At 45.0% G+C, this 15,794-nt stretch overlaps 1 protein-coding gene across 1 annotated transcript in view; it reads left to right on the top strand.

The window, feature by feature from the left end:
* Window positions 1-15,794, top strand: part of musk (muscle, skeletal, receptor tyrosine kinase) — a 148,850-nt gene that overhangs the window by 55,578 nt on the left and 77,478 nt on the right. The window contains exons 8-9 of the mRNA XM_078529184.1: window positions 8,662-8,668; window positions 11,163-11,426. Of these exons, the coding sequence (XP_078385310.1) occupies window positions 8,662-8,668; window positions 11,163-11,426 (271 nt within the window). The remainder of the gene's footprint in view (window positions 1-8,661; window positions 8,669-11,162; window positions 11,427-15,794) is intronic.

The following is a 15,794-nucleotide window of genomic DNA, read 5'->3' as shown; positions in this document are numbered from 1 at the left end:
CAATTTGTCTCTTTAAATAACAGCCAGAGCTCTTAAAAGGCTGGAGTCCCTTCCCATCTACAGCAAGCCTCAACAGGCAGGTAGAGTCTAGGCCAGGACTTGCATTGATATAGCACCTCTCCCCACCTCAGGATGTCCGAAAGCACTTTACAGCCAATAATGTATTTTTGCAGTGTGTTCACTTTTGTAACATAAAGAAAACACATCAGCCAATTGGCGAGCTACAAGCCCCCAAAATCAACAAGATAATCTGCCGTTGCTGATACTAGTTCAGGGAGGATACACCTGCTCTTGTTGACTAATGCAGTGTGATCTTCCAACTCCATTGGAGAGGGCCTGAGTTGAACAGTTTATTTGGAAATCACCATTTCTAACAGTGCAACACTCCCTCAAATACTGCATTGAAATGCTAGCCTAGATATTGAACTCAAACTTCTGGAGCAGGTCTTGAATCCACAAACATTCTGCCTTGGAGGCATAGTGCTTCCCACTGAGCCATGGCTGACACTTAACTCGGGGAATTTAAGAAAATGCTGCAAGGTTTGCCCAGAAAAATTTCACGAAGGTATTGCTTCACTGCTCCAAGGCTTCCTTTTACTTCAGCACTGAATCTGGAATATTTCTCATCGGATGTGTAACCTAACTCTGGAATTTCATTGCTCTCCATTATCACTTCCCCATCACATCCCTCGAAGTGTAGATTGCCGGTGAGTCTTGCCGATGGCATCAAAAGCTCTCTATCCTTCTAACAACTTGTGTAAAAATAACAAAATAGACGAGCCCAATTTATGCCCAGATGGAGCACCAACAGGGAATTTGCAGCGAGTTCCTCTTTTTTCCCCAATTAAAGGAAACAACTGGATATTTTCCTAAAACAAACCTCCAAGGTGCTTCAAGTGCTTTCATGAAAGGATTGCCAATTAGAAACTTTCTCATGTTACGAGGGCTTTACAGCACAAAAACTGGCCACTTAATACATACATAGGAACATATAAACTAGGAGCAGGAGGAGGCCTTTCAGCCCCTCGAGCCTGCTCCACCATTCAATAAGATCATGGCTGATCTTATTGTGGCCTTAACACTACATTCCGCCTAACCACGATAACCTTTGGCTCCCTTGTTAGTCAAAAACTTGATCCAACTGCCCAATGCTGATGTTTGTGCTCCACATAAATCTCCTCCCACCCCTTTTCCTCTCACTCTATTATCCTTCCCTTCCTTTCCACATAATGGACTTACCTAGGTTCCCCTTCAATGTGCCTTGGCTATTCACCTCAACTACTTTCTAACCACTCTCAGAGTAGTTCACTTGGCAGATACATGGGGTTTAATTTTCAGGCACCACTCGTGCCCCCACCCTGATATCAGGAATAGAGGCAGGGGAGGGAGTGGGGGTGCCATAAAAATACCGACACCAGCCAGTGTGTCAGTATTGGGACTTGCTGGCCATTTTGGAGGAGGCAGGTTCAGAGCCCAGAAAGGCCAGGCATCCCCATCATGAGGTGAGCAGGAAATGAGGCTCATTAGGAGCCTTGATCAAGTAAGATTAGCGGGCCGACTGGGATTTTCCTGTTTCCTGATGCTTCAGGGGGCAGACCAATGACTAGAGGCAGGCACTCAGCGGTAGGCCAGGGTGCTAGTCCTCGAGGCAGGCCTACAGGCTCTCCATGTCTGGCTGGAGGTGCAGCTAAAGACCACCCTGTAGAGACCACACCCCTCTGTGCCCCTCCCCCCCCACCTCACCTTTTCAAGTTGGAAGGCCTCTGATTGGTCATCCAGCTTCAAGAATCCCACCTGCTGCCCTTAATTGGACAAGAAAGCAGTCTCCATGCCAATTAAGGCCTCACCCATGTGAAAAATCTTATCTTTAATCAGATTTCCCCCTGGGGTTTCTGCCCCATAAACAAACCCAGCTCCTGTTTCCCATCTCCATGATGAAAATTCAGCCCATGATGTCTGAATGTCTTAGAGATCTGCTCTGCTTGTTGACATGCAACAGAACAGAACTTCCTAGATTCCCATCTAAGTCACCATGGACACCACTCTAAATTGTGGGGACCAGGTCATTAAACCTTTGGGGTGAGCTACCATCACATATAAGTGCGTATTGCCCATCCTAACCAGGGCTTGGATCAGACAGGCGCCATTCCACCTTGAAGCAGGAGACCTGAGCAGAGCCTCCCAGGGCACAGAGCAGACTAACCACCCCCCCACCCCTCAAACGAAGCAGTGTAGGCCCTCTCTGGGCCAACTCTTCCGCCCAGTGTCAGTGACTCCCTCCTTCATTCTTCCCCCCAGTGTCAGTGACTCCCTCCTTCACTCTGGATGTTGGTTTCACGGAACCTCAGAAGGTCAGTGACAGGGCTGAATTTCCTGAGAAACCCCCTTAGCCACATTTCCTCCCACCTTGATGTGTGGGAGAGGGGCAATAGCTCACCCCAATGCCCAATCTAATGGGGCCCTCCCATTCCCCTCTGAATAGGGTTGCGGTGAATTTGACAAGGGGTGGAACAAGTCCTGTTAACCTTTCCCAAAAGATTAATTTGAATATCGCACAGAGTTGTGATCTAATTTGTAGTTTTATTGTAGGTTTGGGGGGACATAAAGATTACAATTTATCATATTTCACTCCGTTTTTCTACCTCCTATGCTCCCCCTCTCCTTTAGAAATATAGAAACTAGGAGCAGGAGTAGGCCATTCGGCCCTTCGAGCCTGCTCCACCATTCAATATGATCATGGCTGATCCTCTATCTTTCACTCTCACTTTCTGGTTCCAGTGGAGATGAAACCAGGGCCAGATCTGAAAATCAGTCCCTTCTTCTTCTCCTTGCATTCATATCTAAAATGGCCCTGGGACAGGAAGAACAATTCCATCTGCATAGCACCTTTAATGTGATAAAAAACACTTCACAAAGTCATTTAAAACTAAACATAGCACCGAGCCACACAAGAAGATATTAGGTCAGATGATCAAAAGCTTGGTCAAAGAGGCAGGCTTTGAGGAGTGTATTAAAGGAGGAAAGCGATGTAGAGAGGCCAAGAGGTGCAGCGAGGGAAATCTGCAGCATAGGGCCCAGGCAACTGAAGGCCATTAGTGGTACACAGAGGGATTGAAATCGTGGGAGGCTCAAGGAGCTAGAATTAGAGAAGTGTAGATATCTTGGAGGGTTGTGGGGCTGATGGAGCAGATTAGGGGTAGGGCAGGCGAGGTCATGGAGGTCTTTGAAAGCAAGGATGAGAATTTTAACATCAAGATGTTGCTTGACCAGGAGCCAAGGTCAGCAAGCTCAGGGGTGATGGCTGAACAGGACTTGGTGCAAATTAAGACACGGGCAGCAGAACAGTCCAAGATGTTTTCAGAATCCAAATAAAGCCACCTTTAGCACAGTCACACTGCACACAGGGGTCAACGTTGACAGAATTGGCACCATTCAGTGTCAATCTTATTCTTTTAACTTGGCAGGCAGATAAATCGATGGCAGAGTTCAATGGGAGCTCATTAGAAGATTTGTTTTCCAAAGTCACCAGGTAGTAGCAAGAAGTTCTGTTGGCTCTGGCATTGATTCTGCTTATGTTAAGGGATTGTCTGTCGCCAGACATAACAAAGGTGTTTTCTTTTTCCTTCTCCGAACGTTTGATCTCAGTGCTCTGCGCTACTTCAACCCTTGCTCACAGCTCCATTGCAAACACATGCTGTGAAACATATTGCCTTGGCAGCTGTCAGCATCAGGCAATGGATTGTGGGCTCGAAGGATAGAGAACCAGAGTCGATTTTGGTTTCAATTTACCATCCCCACAATGACCTTAACCAATGATATTGATGTGCTTAGGTCAAAATACTAACATACCGATGCATTTTTGCTTCAACAGTCCAGTGTTGTCTTAACAGCGCAGAGATTTGTATTAATTCCATTTGAAGTCACAACATGAGTATTAACTGAGTTGCTCTGGCAACGAAAATATACTTTCTGCTATTTGTCCCACTTTTACATCAAGTCTACAGCACAGAAACAGGCCATTCAGCCCAACTGGTGGATGCCAATTTTTGTGCTCGACACAGGCCTCCTCCCATCTTACTTCATCTCATCCTATCAACATATTCTTCTATTCCTTTCTCCCTCATGTATTTACCTAGCTTCCCCTTAAAGGCATCTATACTATTCACCTTAACCACACCCTCTGGTAGTGAGATTCAAATCCTCACCACCCGCTTGGCAAAGATGTTTTTCCTGAATTTCCGATTGGATTTATTAGTGACCATCTTATATTTATGGCCGGTAGTTTTGGGCTCCCCTCCAAGTGGAAGCACCGGGGTACATTTAACACTCCCTCGCTGGTGGGTTTGAAGGCGGGGGCATGTTAAATCCAGCGGCAACCCGCCCTCCCAGCCCTGCTGCCACCACAATTATACCGCTGACAGGGTGTTGGCGGGCAGCCTGCCCGCCAGTGGGCTAATTGAGGCCCTCTTTTAAGGGCTTCATCCCGCCACCGCCAACATTTAACCAGCAGTGCGAGAGGCCCATGCCAAGCGGCAAGCCTGGCAGGATTCCCTGAGTGGGTGGGAAGGGCTGTCCCTCATTAATTGTCCCACTGAGCCTATTGGAGGCCCCCCCCACCACCAAGGTGTAACCCTCTCGCCCTAGTTGCCCTCCTCCATGCCGCTCAAACCCTGGCCCCCACCCCCTCGCTGACCCCCAAACATGAACAAAGTTCCAATCAATTGCAGCTGGCCTCCTCATCACCTGGGTGCAGTACCGACAGTGGCCACCACTTTCACTTGCGCTACTGGTACATTGAGTGTTGCTGGCCTCTGGTAACGTCCAGACTATTTATGTCCAATTGACTGTTAAATGGATGCATGACAGTTGTTCCTCCCCTGGGCAGGGTCTCCCCACCCCACCCCGCCAACCTTTATAAAAGCAGGGATGTGCTGCTGAATCTTTATAAGGCTCTGGTCAGACCACATTTAGAATATTGTGAGCAATTTTGGGCCCCGTATCTCAGGAAGGATATTCTGGTCCTGGAGAGGGTCCAGAGGAGATTCACGAGAACGATCCCAGGAATGAAAGGCTTAACATATGAGGAATGTTTGAGGACTCTGGGTCTATACTCGATGAAGTTTAGAAGAATGAGGGGAGATCTGATTGAAACTTACAGAATACTGAAAGGCCTGGATAGAGTGGACATGGGGAAGATGTTTCCATTAGTAGGAGAGACTAGGACCCGAGGGCACAGCCTCAGAGTAAAGAGAAGACCTTTTAGAACAGAGATGAGGAGAAACTTCTTTAGCCAGAGAGTGGTGAATCTATGGAATTCATTGCCACAGAAGGCTATGGAGGCCAGGTCATTGAGTGTATTTAAAAGCGAGACAGATAGGTTCTTGATTGGTAAGGGGATCAAAGGTTACGGGGAGAAGGCGGGAGAATAGGGTTCAGAAACTTATCAGCCATGATTGAATGGCGGAGCAGACTCGATGGGCCGAATGGCCTAATTTCTGCTCCTATGTCTTATGGTCTTTTAGCCAGGAATGCAGGTCCATGGCTCCCCATGTAATTCATCCCATTTTCTCCATGTCTACCTTATCAAACTCCTTGCTAATTTTTAAGACCTCTATCAGCTCACCCCTCACCCTTCTCTTTTCTAGATTTCTGTTCTTTTTAAAAAAGCATCAATTTGACTTGTCCTCCCTGTCTTTATGGGCAGAATCTTCGGGTCGGTGAGAGGGGACGGGCCCCGCTCGCCAGCGTGTAAAGTGACGCGCAGTGAGGTCGGGTGTGCGTCCCGACGTCACCGCGCATCATTCAGATATTCAGTTCGGCGGGTGTGCACCGGAGTCGGCTGCACGCCTGCCGAACTGTCAAAAGCCTATTAAGGCCATTTAAAAACCAATTGAAACAATTAATAGGGCTGCCCATCCAGCCTTAAGGTTGGCGGGCAGGCGAAGAGCCCAGGCGGCCTTCGCATTTTTCATGAAACATCATCCACTGGCGGGATGAGGTTTCTTGAAGGTTTTTAGAATTTAATAAAAGTTTTAAATAAAATTCATTGACGTGCCCCAGCTCATGTGACACTGTCACATGAGGCGACATGCCTTAAAGATTTATTTTGTCTTTATTAAAATTTTTAAAAATCAAACCGATCTCCCTGAGGCAACTCTTTGCCTCAGGGAGGTTTCTGTGCTCTTTTGTGCGCATGCGCGAAAGAGTGCAAATCCCACCTCAGCCTACTCCCCTCGCCCACACAGGGGGCACTCAGCACTTCCGTGTGCGCGTCAATGCTCAATTGGCCCACCCATGTAAAATGGCAGCGCGCAGCCAATTGCAGGCGGCGATTGGCTACGTGCCCGCCCAACTCTCCCCGAGAAAATTCTCCCCTATGTTTCTCTGCATAGCATTCTCCATCCTCTAGGACCAGCAACCAATTTAAGTTAATCAGTCAAGTTCGTAATGTGGCTCATTTACGCTTGCTAGAAGAGACATACATTCATACACAGGAACCTGTTCTCTGCAAACAAAAGGAATATGTTCAAGCCTTGCACGTTTTTGGAATTACCCGGGAGCTTGGGGAACCTATAGTCCCCTGTTGCTTTCTCCATGACAACACTCAGCCAATTAGGGTCAACTTGCCAACCAATCAGCACCCTTTTCACTGCAGTATAAATTGTTTGAAATTTGGCGTTCTTACATTTTTCCTGATGAGTGCAAGATGCAAAGCTTTAGCAACATGTCTCTGTTTTCAGCAATATTCAAGTTCTGTATTACCAAGCAACTGTTCCCTTTGTTAAATCTCCTCTTAACTTCCTTGCTTTAAGAAGAATACCAGCTTTCCCGGGTTAGGTTTGGCAAGTGTCAGCCGGAATACTAGTGGGATAGACACAACCATGAGGTAAAGAAAAATAACCTTACTGCAAACTTATTCATGGAACTAAATCAGAGAGATGAAGCGATGCATAACCATATTTGCCACCTCTCAAAATTCCCAGCTGGGCAACAGATGTAGTGAAATGTCAAACGAGAGGCAAGATTAAAGAGAAAAGAAGCTTTTAATAAAAGCACAGAGGTCTGTAAGAACTGTTAGACCCATCAGGGCAGAATCCATTCTTTGAAGCCAAAGCTGAAGCCATATTTTTTATGATTAGCTGGAGCTGGAACTTCATTTTCACAAGTTCCGTCTCCACCCAGGCTGCCATGGGTAATCACAGTGGGTGGGATCTTACTGACTTGAGTGCCATGTGTGCCAGGTATGGTTGACCATATTAAGAAATATGCATCGCTTGGTGTGTCAACTGAAGCTTAATAGTAACTTGGCTTTTTTCCAACTGAAAACTACCAGCTTACTCAATCAATCTCCAGTCTGCGCACATGCCTCCAACTGTAAACTCCTTCTTAAATTATTGCCCATTCAAATGCAATCTGTGGAAGGTATTGGAAGTCTGAAAATTCAACTCGATCAGTATTTAATTTGTCTTCCTTTTAAACGTTCTCTAACAATTTTAACTGGGGCATATGGCCTAGCATTTCGTAGGCAAACAGAGGTGGGGTAAACGATCTGTGATCGATACAGTTTCACTGAGAACTAGAATATTTAATTTTGCGGGGAAACCCCACCTCTGATCGTCTTGACCAACCAATAATCAGTGGAGCAGGTCGTGTGAAAGCAAAGTTGCCTGGTGACAGGTCAGAGGCGTTGAATGTTTAGTAAATTCCTGTTGGAGATCTCCATTGAAAGATATTTTCTTTTCGTTAACTCTGAGATAGGTGTTTTTAAAACTCTAACCTCACGCTGTCAAAATACCTCATCAATTTTCAAAATACCATACAAAATATGTCTTTTTATTTAACTCTATATAGGAAAAGCTTCCTATCTGTATAGAGCAACCAATCTGAAATGTGTTATAATTCTGCAGCTGCTAATTAAAACTCTTACTCTTTCCTGTTTTTAACCTTAAGTCTAGACTTTGGCACCAGGCAGAGCTTTGCTTTGAGTCCTGTTTAAGGATTGCTTGCAAGAACCATGTTTAAGGATTTGTTGAGATATTGCAAATCTGACACGCATTCTTCTCTCTCCAGGACCTCAGCAAAGTTGATGCATAATTACGGTGTCTGATTTCCTGCACACCTGTCCACCCAGAGCTAGGGCCCCTCACCCACACACGTGCATCGATCTCAAAGAGTCAGGGTGCAATCTACACAGCTCTCACCCACACACATAGACTCATACACACACACACACATTGTGCAGTCGATTACAGCTCTCGGACACACAGATCTCAAAGGATCAGGGTGCAGTCTAACACACCTCTCTCTCTCACACAAACACACACACATACAGACTCATACACACACTAACTGTACTAACACAGCTCTCAAACACAGACACGCACCCACACACAGACACAAACACAGTGTGCAGCCTAGCACAACTCTCACGCACACACACACGACTTTGGCTGAAGTCTAACACAGTTCACAGGCATACACAGGATTGAAGTGTAGTCTAACACAACTCACAGGCACACACAGGAACTGCTCAGGGTGCAACTCAGCTCACACACACACTGCAACTTGCATTCATGGACAAAGGCCTAACCTTCCTTTTTTTTGTCTTGGTTTCCGATTCATTCCACCTGACCTCCAATGGAACCTGCTACTTCCCTGTAGAATGGAGGTAAGAGTTTTGAATTATCCTGAAGATTTCACTTTTACTTCCTGAGCCATTCTACCCCTTGTCTAAGCAGCAGTTGTTTCCACACAGCAAATAGCAAAAACATCAAATGTCTGTGCCTGGCAAAGGATATTCTGGATAACAATTTAAACCTGAAGAGTGCTCGTGATGTTTTTTAAAATCAAGTGAACCAAACCATAGAGAGATAGCGTTTAACCTATCTGAATTTAGTATGGAAGGTGTGATGATTTTTGCTACCTGTGGCTCTCACTGTTACCCACTTGAAATTCCCCGGCCCATCCAATCAGAGTAATTCACATCTGTGACAATTCTTGGCCTCAAGGGACTGGTTCTTCTAGGACTGGCCGCAGTGAAATAAACAATATCTTAAGTGGAATTAAATCAAGGAGTTGTGCTTCGAGGCAGCAGTCAGAGGTTTTTTTTTTGTTATGTTATTCTTGTTCCTCATTCCATTTTTGGAACAAAGGTTAACTCCAGGCCAGGATGTTGCCGACACAACTTCAGCTTGTAACAGCCAGCATGAATTTTTAACCTCCCATTGCGTAGCTCTGAGGTTATCAGCTCCTGAGTTTGCACATTGTTGCTTGCGTGCTAAGATTGTTGACAGTACAATGGTAAACTTCAACGTGGCATGGAAACCTGGTAGCTGTTGACCCACCATTCAGTGGCCTAGGGGTGTAGGCACCCCAACACTTGTTTTTGCCCCACTTACAACCAGGTCGAATTTTAAACCACCGACATCTTCTGTTAGGAGACTATTTTGTTTTTTGAAATAGAATTTGTTCCTTCAGAGAGCCAGCACAGACACGATGGGCTGAATGGCCTTCCCTCTGTGCTGTAATCATTCTGTGATTCTGTAAATGGCATGTTTGCTTGAACTCCCTCTATGGCCTCACCCTTCCATATCTCTGAACCCTCTTCTAGCCCCAGAACCCTCTGAATTCTCTGCTCTCCCCCAACTTAGCCACTTGACCCAACCTGATTTTAATCACTCCACCATTGGTGGCCGCATCTCCGTCTGCCTAGGCCCTAAGCTCCGAAATTCCCTCCCTAAATCTCCCCACCTCTCTCTCTTCCTTTAAAAAATGCTCCCGACCAGGCAGTGGGTCACCTGCCTAATGTTTCCTCATGTGACTCATGTCAAACTTTGCTTTATAAAGTGAAGCACCTTGGGATGTTTTACCATGTAAACAGTGCTACATAGATGCAAATTGTTGTTGTTTTTGTTTAGAGGTAATTATTAGTGTTTGTTGTCCAGGCAGTAATCCAACAGGTTTTAACAGAATGAAAATCGGCCAGGATTCCATTAAAGTTGGATGGTCTACTTGACATATTACACACCCATCCCTCTGCCAACATCAGCCCCACTCCCCTCTCCCCACCCCACCCTACTATTGCTGAGCCCAGGTAGTAGAAACAGAAATCTAACTCCAAGGTATCTCATCATTTATGAATCTCACATAATGAATAAGCATTTCAGAAAAACAGAACATACTGTCTGTGTTTTATATTCCCCAGTGTTACTTATTTTATATATCTCAGATCAATGCAGAGATGACACTAGTTTTTAAGTGTGCAACAGGTTTTATTTAGAAGAGTTTTAAACTATCGCTGCAATCACAAAATGTCTGCACTCATGCTCACAACTCAACTTCTAGTAGCTTCTGTGGTGTCTGTTTGCTTTGCTCTGAGTCCACATCCAGGCTTAACCAATCAAGCACAGTAAGTATAGATCAGTTATCAGACTCACATAATCAAACACAGAACAATTGAACCATTGACCACTACAGTCAGCATCTCAAAGAAGGAGAAAAACACAGACACACACAGGTGCCTGGAATTTTCTGCCAGGACCTTTTTGTTAAGGAGCAAAATTCAGAAAAATCCATATTTCATAATAACACAATTAAATTTAGTCATTGTGTTGTATTTTGTATTTTTAATGCCTTTACTGAAATTTTTTATTGAAGACCTCAGCCTCCCCCAGAAGCCTGGCTCAGGCTTCATATTTTTTGCCCAGAACTGTGACAATGTGGGTTGAATTTCAGTCATACACAATCCCAGACTTTTCCAGGCTGGATCAGTATGGCACAGTCAGCTTTACTGCTGGAATATTTTTATTTAGCGTCAGACAATTTCTTCTTGATTATGAATTCTCAAACTTATGTCAAGAGAAGCTAAGGGACAAGTTTCAAAGACTTTATTCGGAGAAGGAGTAAAGCAAGAGTACCTGTGTATGTATGTGTGGAAAAGGGTGTCTACTGATAAGACACTTGTTGAAACTTTGGCTTTGTGTTTGATAAATTCAGTATGGGTATTAAGCTGAGAGAGAGAGACACACACAGATAGACAGACAGAGACAGAGAGACATGGGAAGACACAGGGAGAGAGAGGGCACGAGAGGGAGAGTGCGAGACACACTTTCCTAAACATTTGTGCTCCTTGCTTTAGTGAAAGATTTTGTTTCTGATTTCAGATTATACAAAGGTGACTTGGGCTATTGCAGTACTTATCGTGGCGAGGTATGCAAAGGTGTACTGGGGAAGGGCAAACTTGTTTTCTTCAACTCTTCTTATGCCGATGCAGAGGGGACACAAGAGATGATGTCCAGGAGTGCGTGGACAGAGCTGGATGGCGTTAGCTTGCTGTGCAAACCAGCCGCTGAGTCGCTACTATGTCACTTCATTTACCAGGACTGCAACCCATCTGGTTTGGGGCCTGCTCCAAAACCTGTGTGTCGGTAGGTCCGTTGCAGGTTTGCTATAAGCTTAGAAAATCACATGGCTCCAGGGAAAGAGCTGGCCAGTGCCCCTAATTGGATAACTCTTGCAGACAGCCAGCCCAGACAGGTGGGGCCAAATGGCCTCCCTCTGTGCATAATAATTCGATGGTCCTAAGTTACTCCTGCCAGTATTAGATGAACATAAAACTCTGCAGTGAAATGTCTGTTAAGGCAATTATTAACCCAATAATTTTAAGTAGTTTAACATCCCCACTAAAATAAATTCATAATTAAATCTTGGCAATCATGAAGTAAAGTATCAGCCTGCCAAATTCTGCACCTTTTACCTGTTTGCAATTTCTTATTTGAAGAGGGAGAACTTGCATTTACATAGCGCCTTTTGTGAGCTCAGGACACCCCCAAAGCACTTTACGGTCAGTAAAGTGCTGAAGTGTAGTTGTAATGTAGAAAATATGGCTGTTAATTTGCACACAGCAAGCTCTCACAAATGGCAGTGAGATGAAAGGCCAGACAATTTATTCTACTGACGCTCATCGAGGAAGAAATGTTGACCTGCTTCTCTTCAAAATCACACCACAAGGTTTTTTTGCTTCCACTTGAGAGGGCGAAAGGTGCCCTGGTTTAACATCTCATCTGAAAGATGGAAGATGGATCAGAGCAGCACAGGTGGCCTTTAATTCCAATCCGCGATCCCATTTCCCTCCCATTATGGTTATGTTGCTGTTTGAGATGTAGATTGTTATGGCTAAAAATAGGACGGGCTAAGAAGGCAATTGGCACCAACACTGCGAATAGCACAACTCCCATTTCCTTACAGCAAAGAGGTCTTTTGACCTGTGAATTTGTGAGGGCTTAAAAAGAGATCAGGTTACCTGTACGCAAGCAAAATGTTCCTTCTAACTATCAAAGTCGACCCACCTTTCTTGGAGAACGGAGAAGTTTGTGAATTTTATGTTCAGCACTGAAGAATGGAACATTTTTCCCATTTTTTTACACCCGGCGTCAGGCACTCCCAGGCCAGCTGTAGCAAGAGCCAGGTGCAGAACAACATTGCTCCAATAATGTGCCTTAGGTGTTTGCCATGGCTCAGTGGGTAGCATGCTCTTGCATTCTGGATCAGAAGGTTGTGGATGCAAACTAAAGACTTGTGCACATAATCTAGGCTGGCATGTTGAGTATGGTATTGAGGGAGTGCTGAGCTAGTGGAGATGCCACCTTTCAAATAAGACGGTGAAGACCCCACCTGCCCTCTCAAGCGGACATGAAAGATTACATGACTGTATTTGAAGACGAGCGACCGAGCTCTTTGTAGTGTCCGAATTAATATTTATGTCCCAACCAGCACTGAGAAACAAATGATCTGGTCTTTATCATATTGCTGTTTGTGGGATCTTGCTGTGTGCAAGATTACAACAGTGAGTAGGCTTTAAAAGTTCTTCATTGCCTGTCAAGCTCTTTGGGACGTTCTCAGGTTGTGAAAGGTTCGTTTCATCATCAAACCTCCGAAGACCACATCCTCCAATAAGTCTGTGTTGATTTTCCAGATCAGCCATTTCTCTCTGAATGTTATCACCAATTTATTGTCAATTAGTCCTAATTAGGGACTTTTTTGGCATTACACTCCAGACAAGATTGAAAATAACCCAGCATCTCACGTGAACTCTGGCTCTTGCAGCCAACATAAAAAGAGGAAGATCAGAGATGCATCCTATTAGCTTGGACTGGATTCAAGCCCTAGTCCCTGAGGAGGAAGCCACATGCTTCAGTTCACTGTGCTACCCTGAGCTTTGCCCACATCTGTTTCCCATTATTTAAGCTCTACCAGAATAATCTTCTCTAAATTTACATTATGTAGTATTTAAGACAGTATCCTCCTAGAACTACCGAATGGGGTATTCACCAATCTTTTGAATTCATTCATAGGATGTGGGCATCGCTGGCTAGGCCAGCATTTATTGCCCATCCCTAATTGCCCTCGTTCAGGGGGCATTTTTAAGAGTCAACCAAATTGCTGTGGGTCTGGAGTCACATGTAGGCCAGGCCAGGTAAGGATGGCAGATTTCCTTCCCCAAAAGGACATTAGTGAACCAGATGGGTTTTTACAACAATTGACAATAGTTTCATGGTCAGCACCAGACTTTCAATTCCAAATTTTTATTGAATTCAAGTTTCACCGTCTGCCGTGGTGGAATTCGAGCCAGGAGCCCCAGAGCATTACCCTGGGTCTCTAAAATACTAGTCCAGTGATAATACCACTATGCCACCACCTTCCCTAATCTTTCTAAATAAATACTGTAATTTTTTTTAAACACAACATCAGGACATGGGACTTAGGAGCAGGAGTAGGACTACTCGGCCCTTCAAGCCTACTCCGGCATTCGATAAGATCATGGTTGATCTAGCTGCAGTCTCAGCTCCACTTTCCTGCCCCCATAACCCTTGACTTGTCTAACTCAGCCTTGAATATATTCAATGACCCAGCCTCCACTGCTCTCTGGGGAAGAGAATTCCACAGACTAACGACTCTCAGAGAAAAAAAATTCTCCTCATCTCCATCTTAAAAGGGAGGCCTCTTGTTCTTAAACTGTGTCCCAGAGTTCTAGTCTCCCCCTCAAGAGGAAACACCCTCACAGTATCCACCCTGTCAATTTCCCTCGGGATCTTATGTGTTTCAATAACATCACCTCTCATTCTTTTAAACTCCAATGGATATGGGCCCAACCTGTTCAACCTTTCTTCATAAGGATAACACTTCATCCCAGGAATGAGTTAAGTGAACCTTCCCTGAACTGCTTCTAACGCAATTATATCCTTTTTCAAATAAGGAGACCAAAACTGTACACAGTATTTCAAATGTGGTCTCACCAAGACCCTGTACAACTCCAGTAAAACTTCCCTACTCTTATATTCCATTCCTCTTGCAATAAACGCCAACATTCCATTTACCTCCCTAATCACTTGCTGGGCCCTGCAACTTTTTGTGATTCATGTACCAGGACACCCAGACCCCTCTGTACAACTGAGCTCTGCAATCTCTCACCATTTAAATAGTATAATGCTTTTCTATTCTTTCTGCCAAAGAAGTTCACATTTCCGCATATTATAATTTATCTGCCAAATTTTTACCCACTTGCTTAACTCCGTCTATATTCCTCTGTAGGCTCTTTACCTCCTCTTGACAACTTACTTTCCTACCTATCTTGGTGCCATCTGCAAATTTAGCAACCATACTTTCAGTCCCTTCATCCAAGTTATTGATTTAAATTGTAAATAGTTGAGACCCCAGAACTGATCCCTGTGGCACTCCACTAGTTTACAGCTTGTCAACCCAAAAAAGACCCATTTATCCCTACTCGCTGCTTCCTATTAGCTAACCAATTCTTTATCCACACTAATATGTTACCCCCTACATCATGAACTCTTATTTTGTGTAGTAACCTTTGATGTGGCACCTTATCAAATGCCTTTTGGAAATCCAAGTACATCACATCTACAGGTTCCCCTTTATCCATCTTGCTTGTTATTTCCTCAAAGAACTTTACTAAATTAGTTAAACACTATTTCCCTTACACAAAACCAGATCGGTTGCAGCCAAGCTGGAGCAATGGAGTTTTATTGTTTTTCTAAGTATCAAGATGGTTCAGTGGCTAGTTGTTGGTTCAGGTCACACTCCAGCCACCATGAACACAAAGACCTGAATTTTCCCGTCGGTGATTTGGGGGCGGGGCCCGCTCGCCGACGGGAAAATGATGCAGGATGACGTCAGGAGGAACCCCCGATGTCATCCCGGTCCCGTTAAATTTTCAGGAAGGCGGGCGGAGAGCGAAATCAGCTGCGGGCCCACCGACCTGTCAATAGCCAATTGAGGCCATTGACAGAGTAATTAAGATAATTAAAGACCTGCCCGTCCAACCTTAAGGTTGGCGGGCAGGCCAGGAGCCCCAGCGGGCTTCTGAAAAAACATGAAACCTCATCCACTGGTGGGATAAGGTTTCATGTTCGTTTTTAAAAACTTTAATACATTTTATGTGATATTTATTAACATATCCCATCTCGTGTGACATTGTCACATGAGGGGGACATGTTAATAATTTTTTAATTTTTCTATTATTAAAGTTTTCTGGACTGTCAGTAAATTCCCTGAGACAGGACTTAGTCTCAGGGAGCAGTGCGCTCTTTCGCGCGCATGCACACTTTGACAGATGGGGATTCCTTCCCCCCCCGCCCCGCACAGGAAGCACATAGCGTTTCCTGTCGGGCAGGCCGCTGGGCGGGCCTTAATTGCCCCGCCCACTCAAAATGTCGGCAGGCCCCGTTTCGGGGGTGGGGGTCGGCTGTCTGTCTGCCGCCGAGCCGGTGGGGCCC

This window comes from Cetorhinus maximus, chromosome 2, assembly GCF_964194155.1.
Source record: "Cetorhinus maximus chromosome 2, sCetMax3.hap1.1, whole genome shotgun sequence".
In the NCBI taxonomy this organism is placed as follows: Eukaryota; Metazoa; Chordata; class Chondrichthyes; order Lamniformes; family Cetorhinidae; genus Cetorhinus; species Cetorhinus maximus.
Note: the sequence above shows the minus strand (reverse complement) of the source record. Positions and strands in the feature narration are given on the sequence as shown.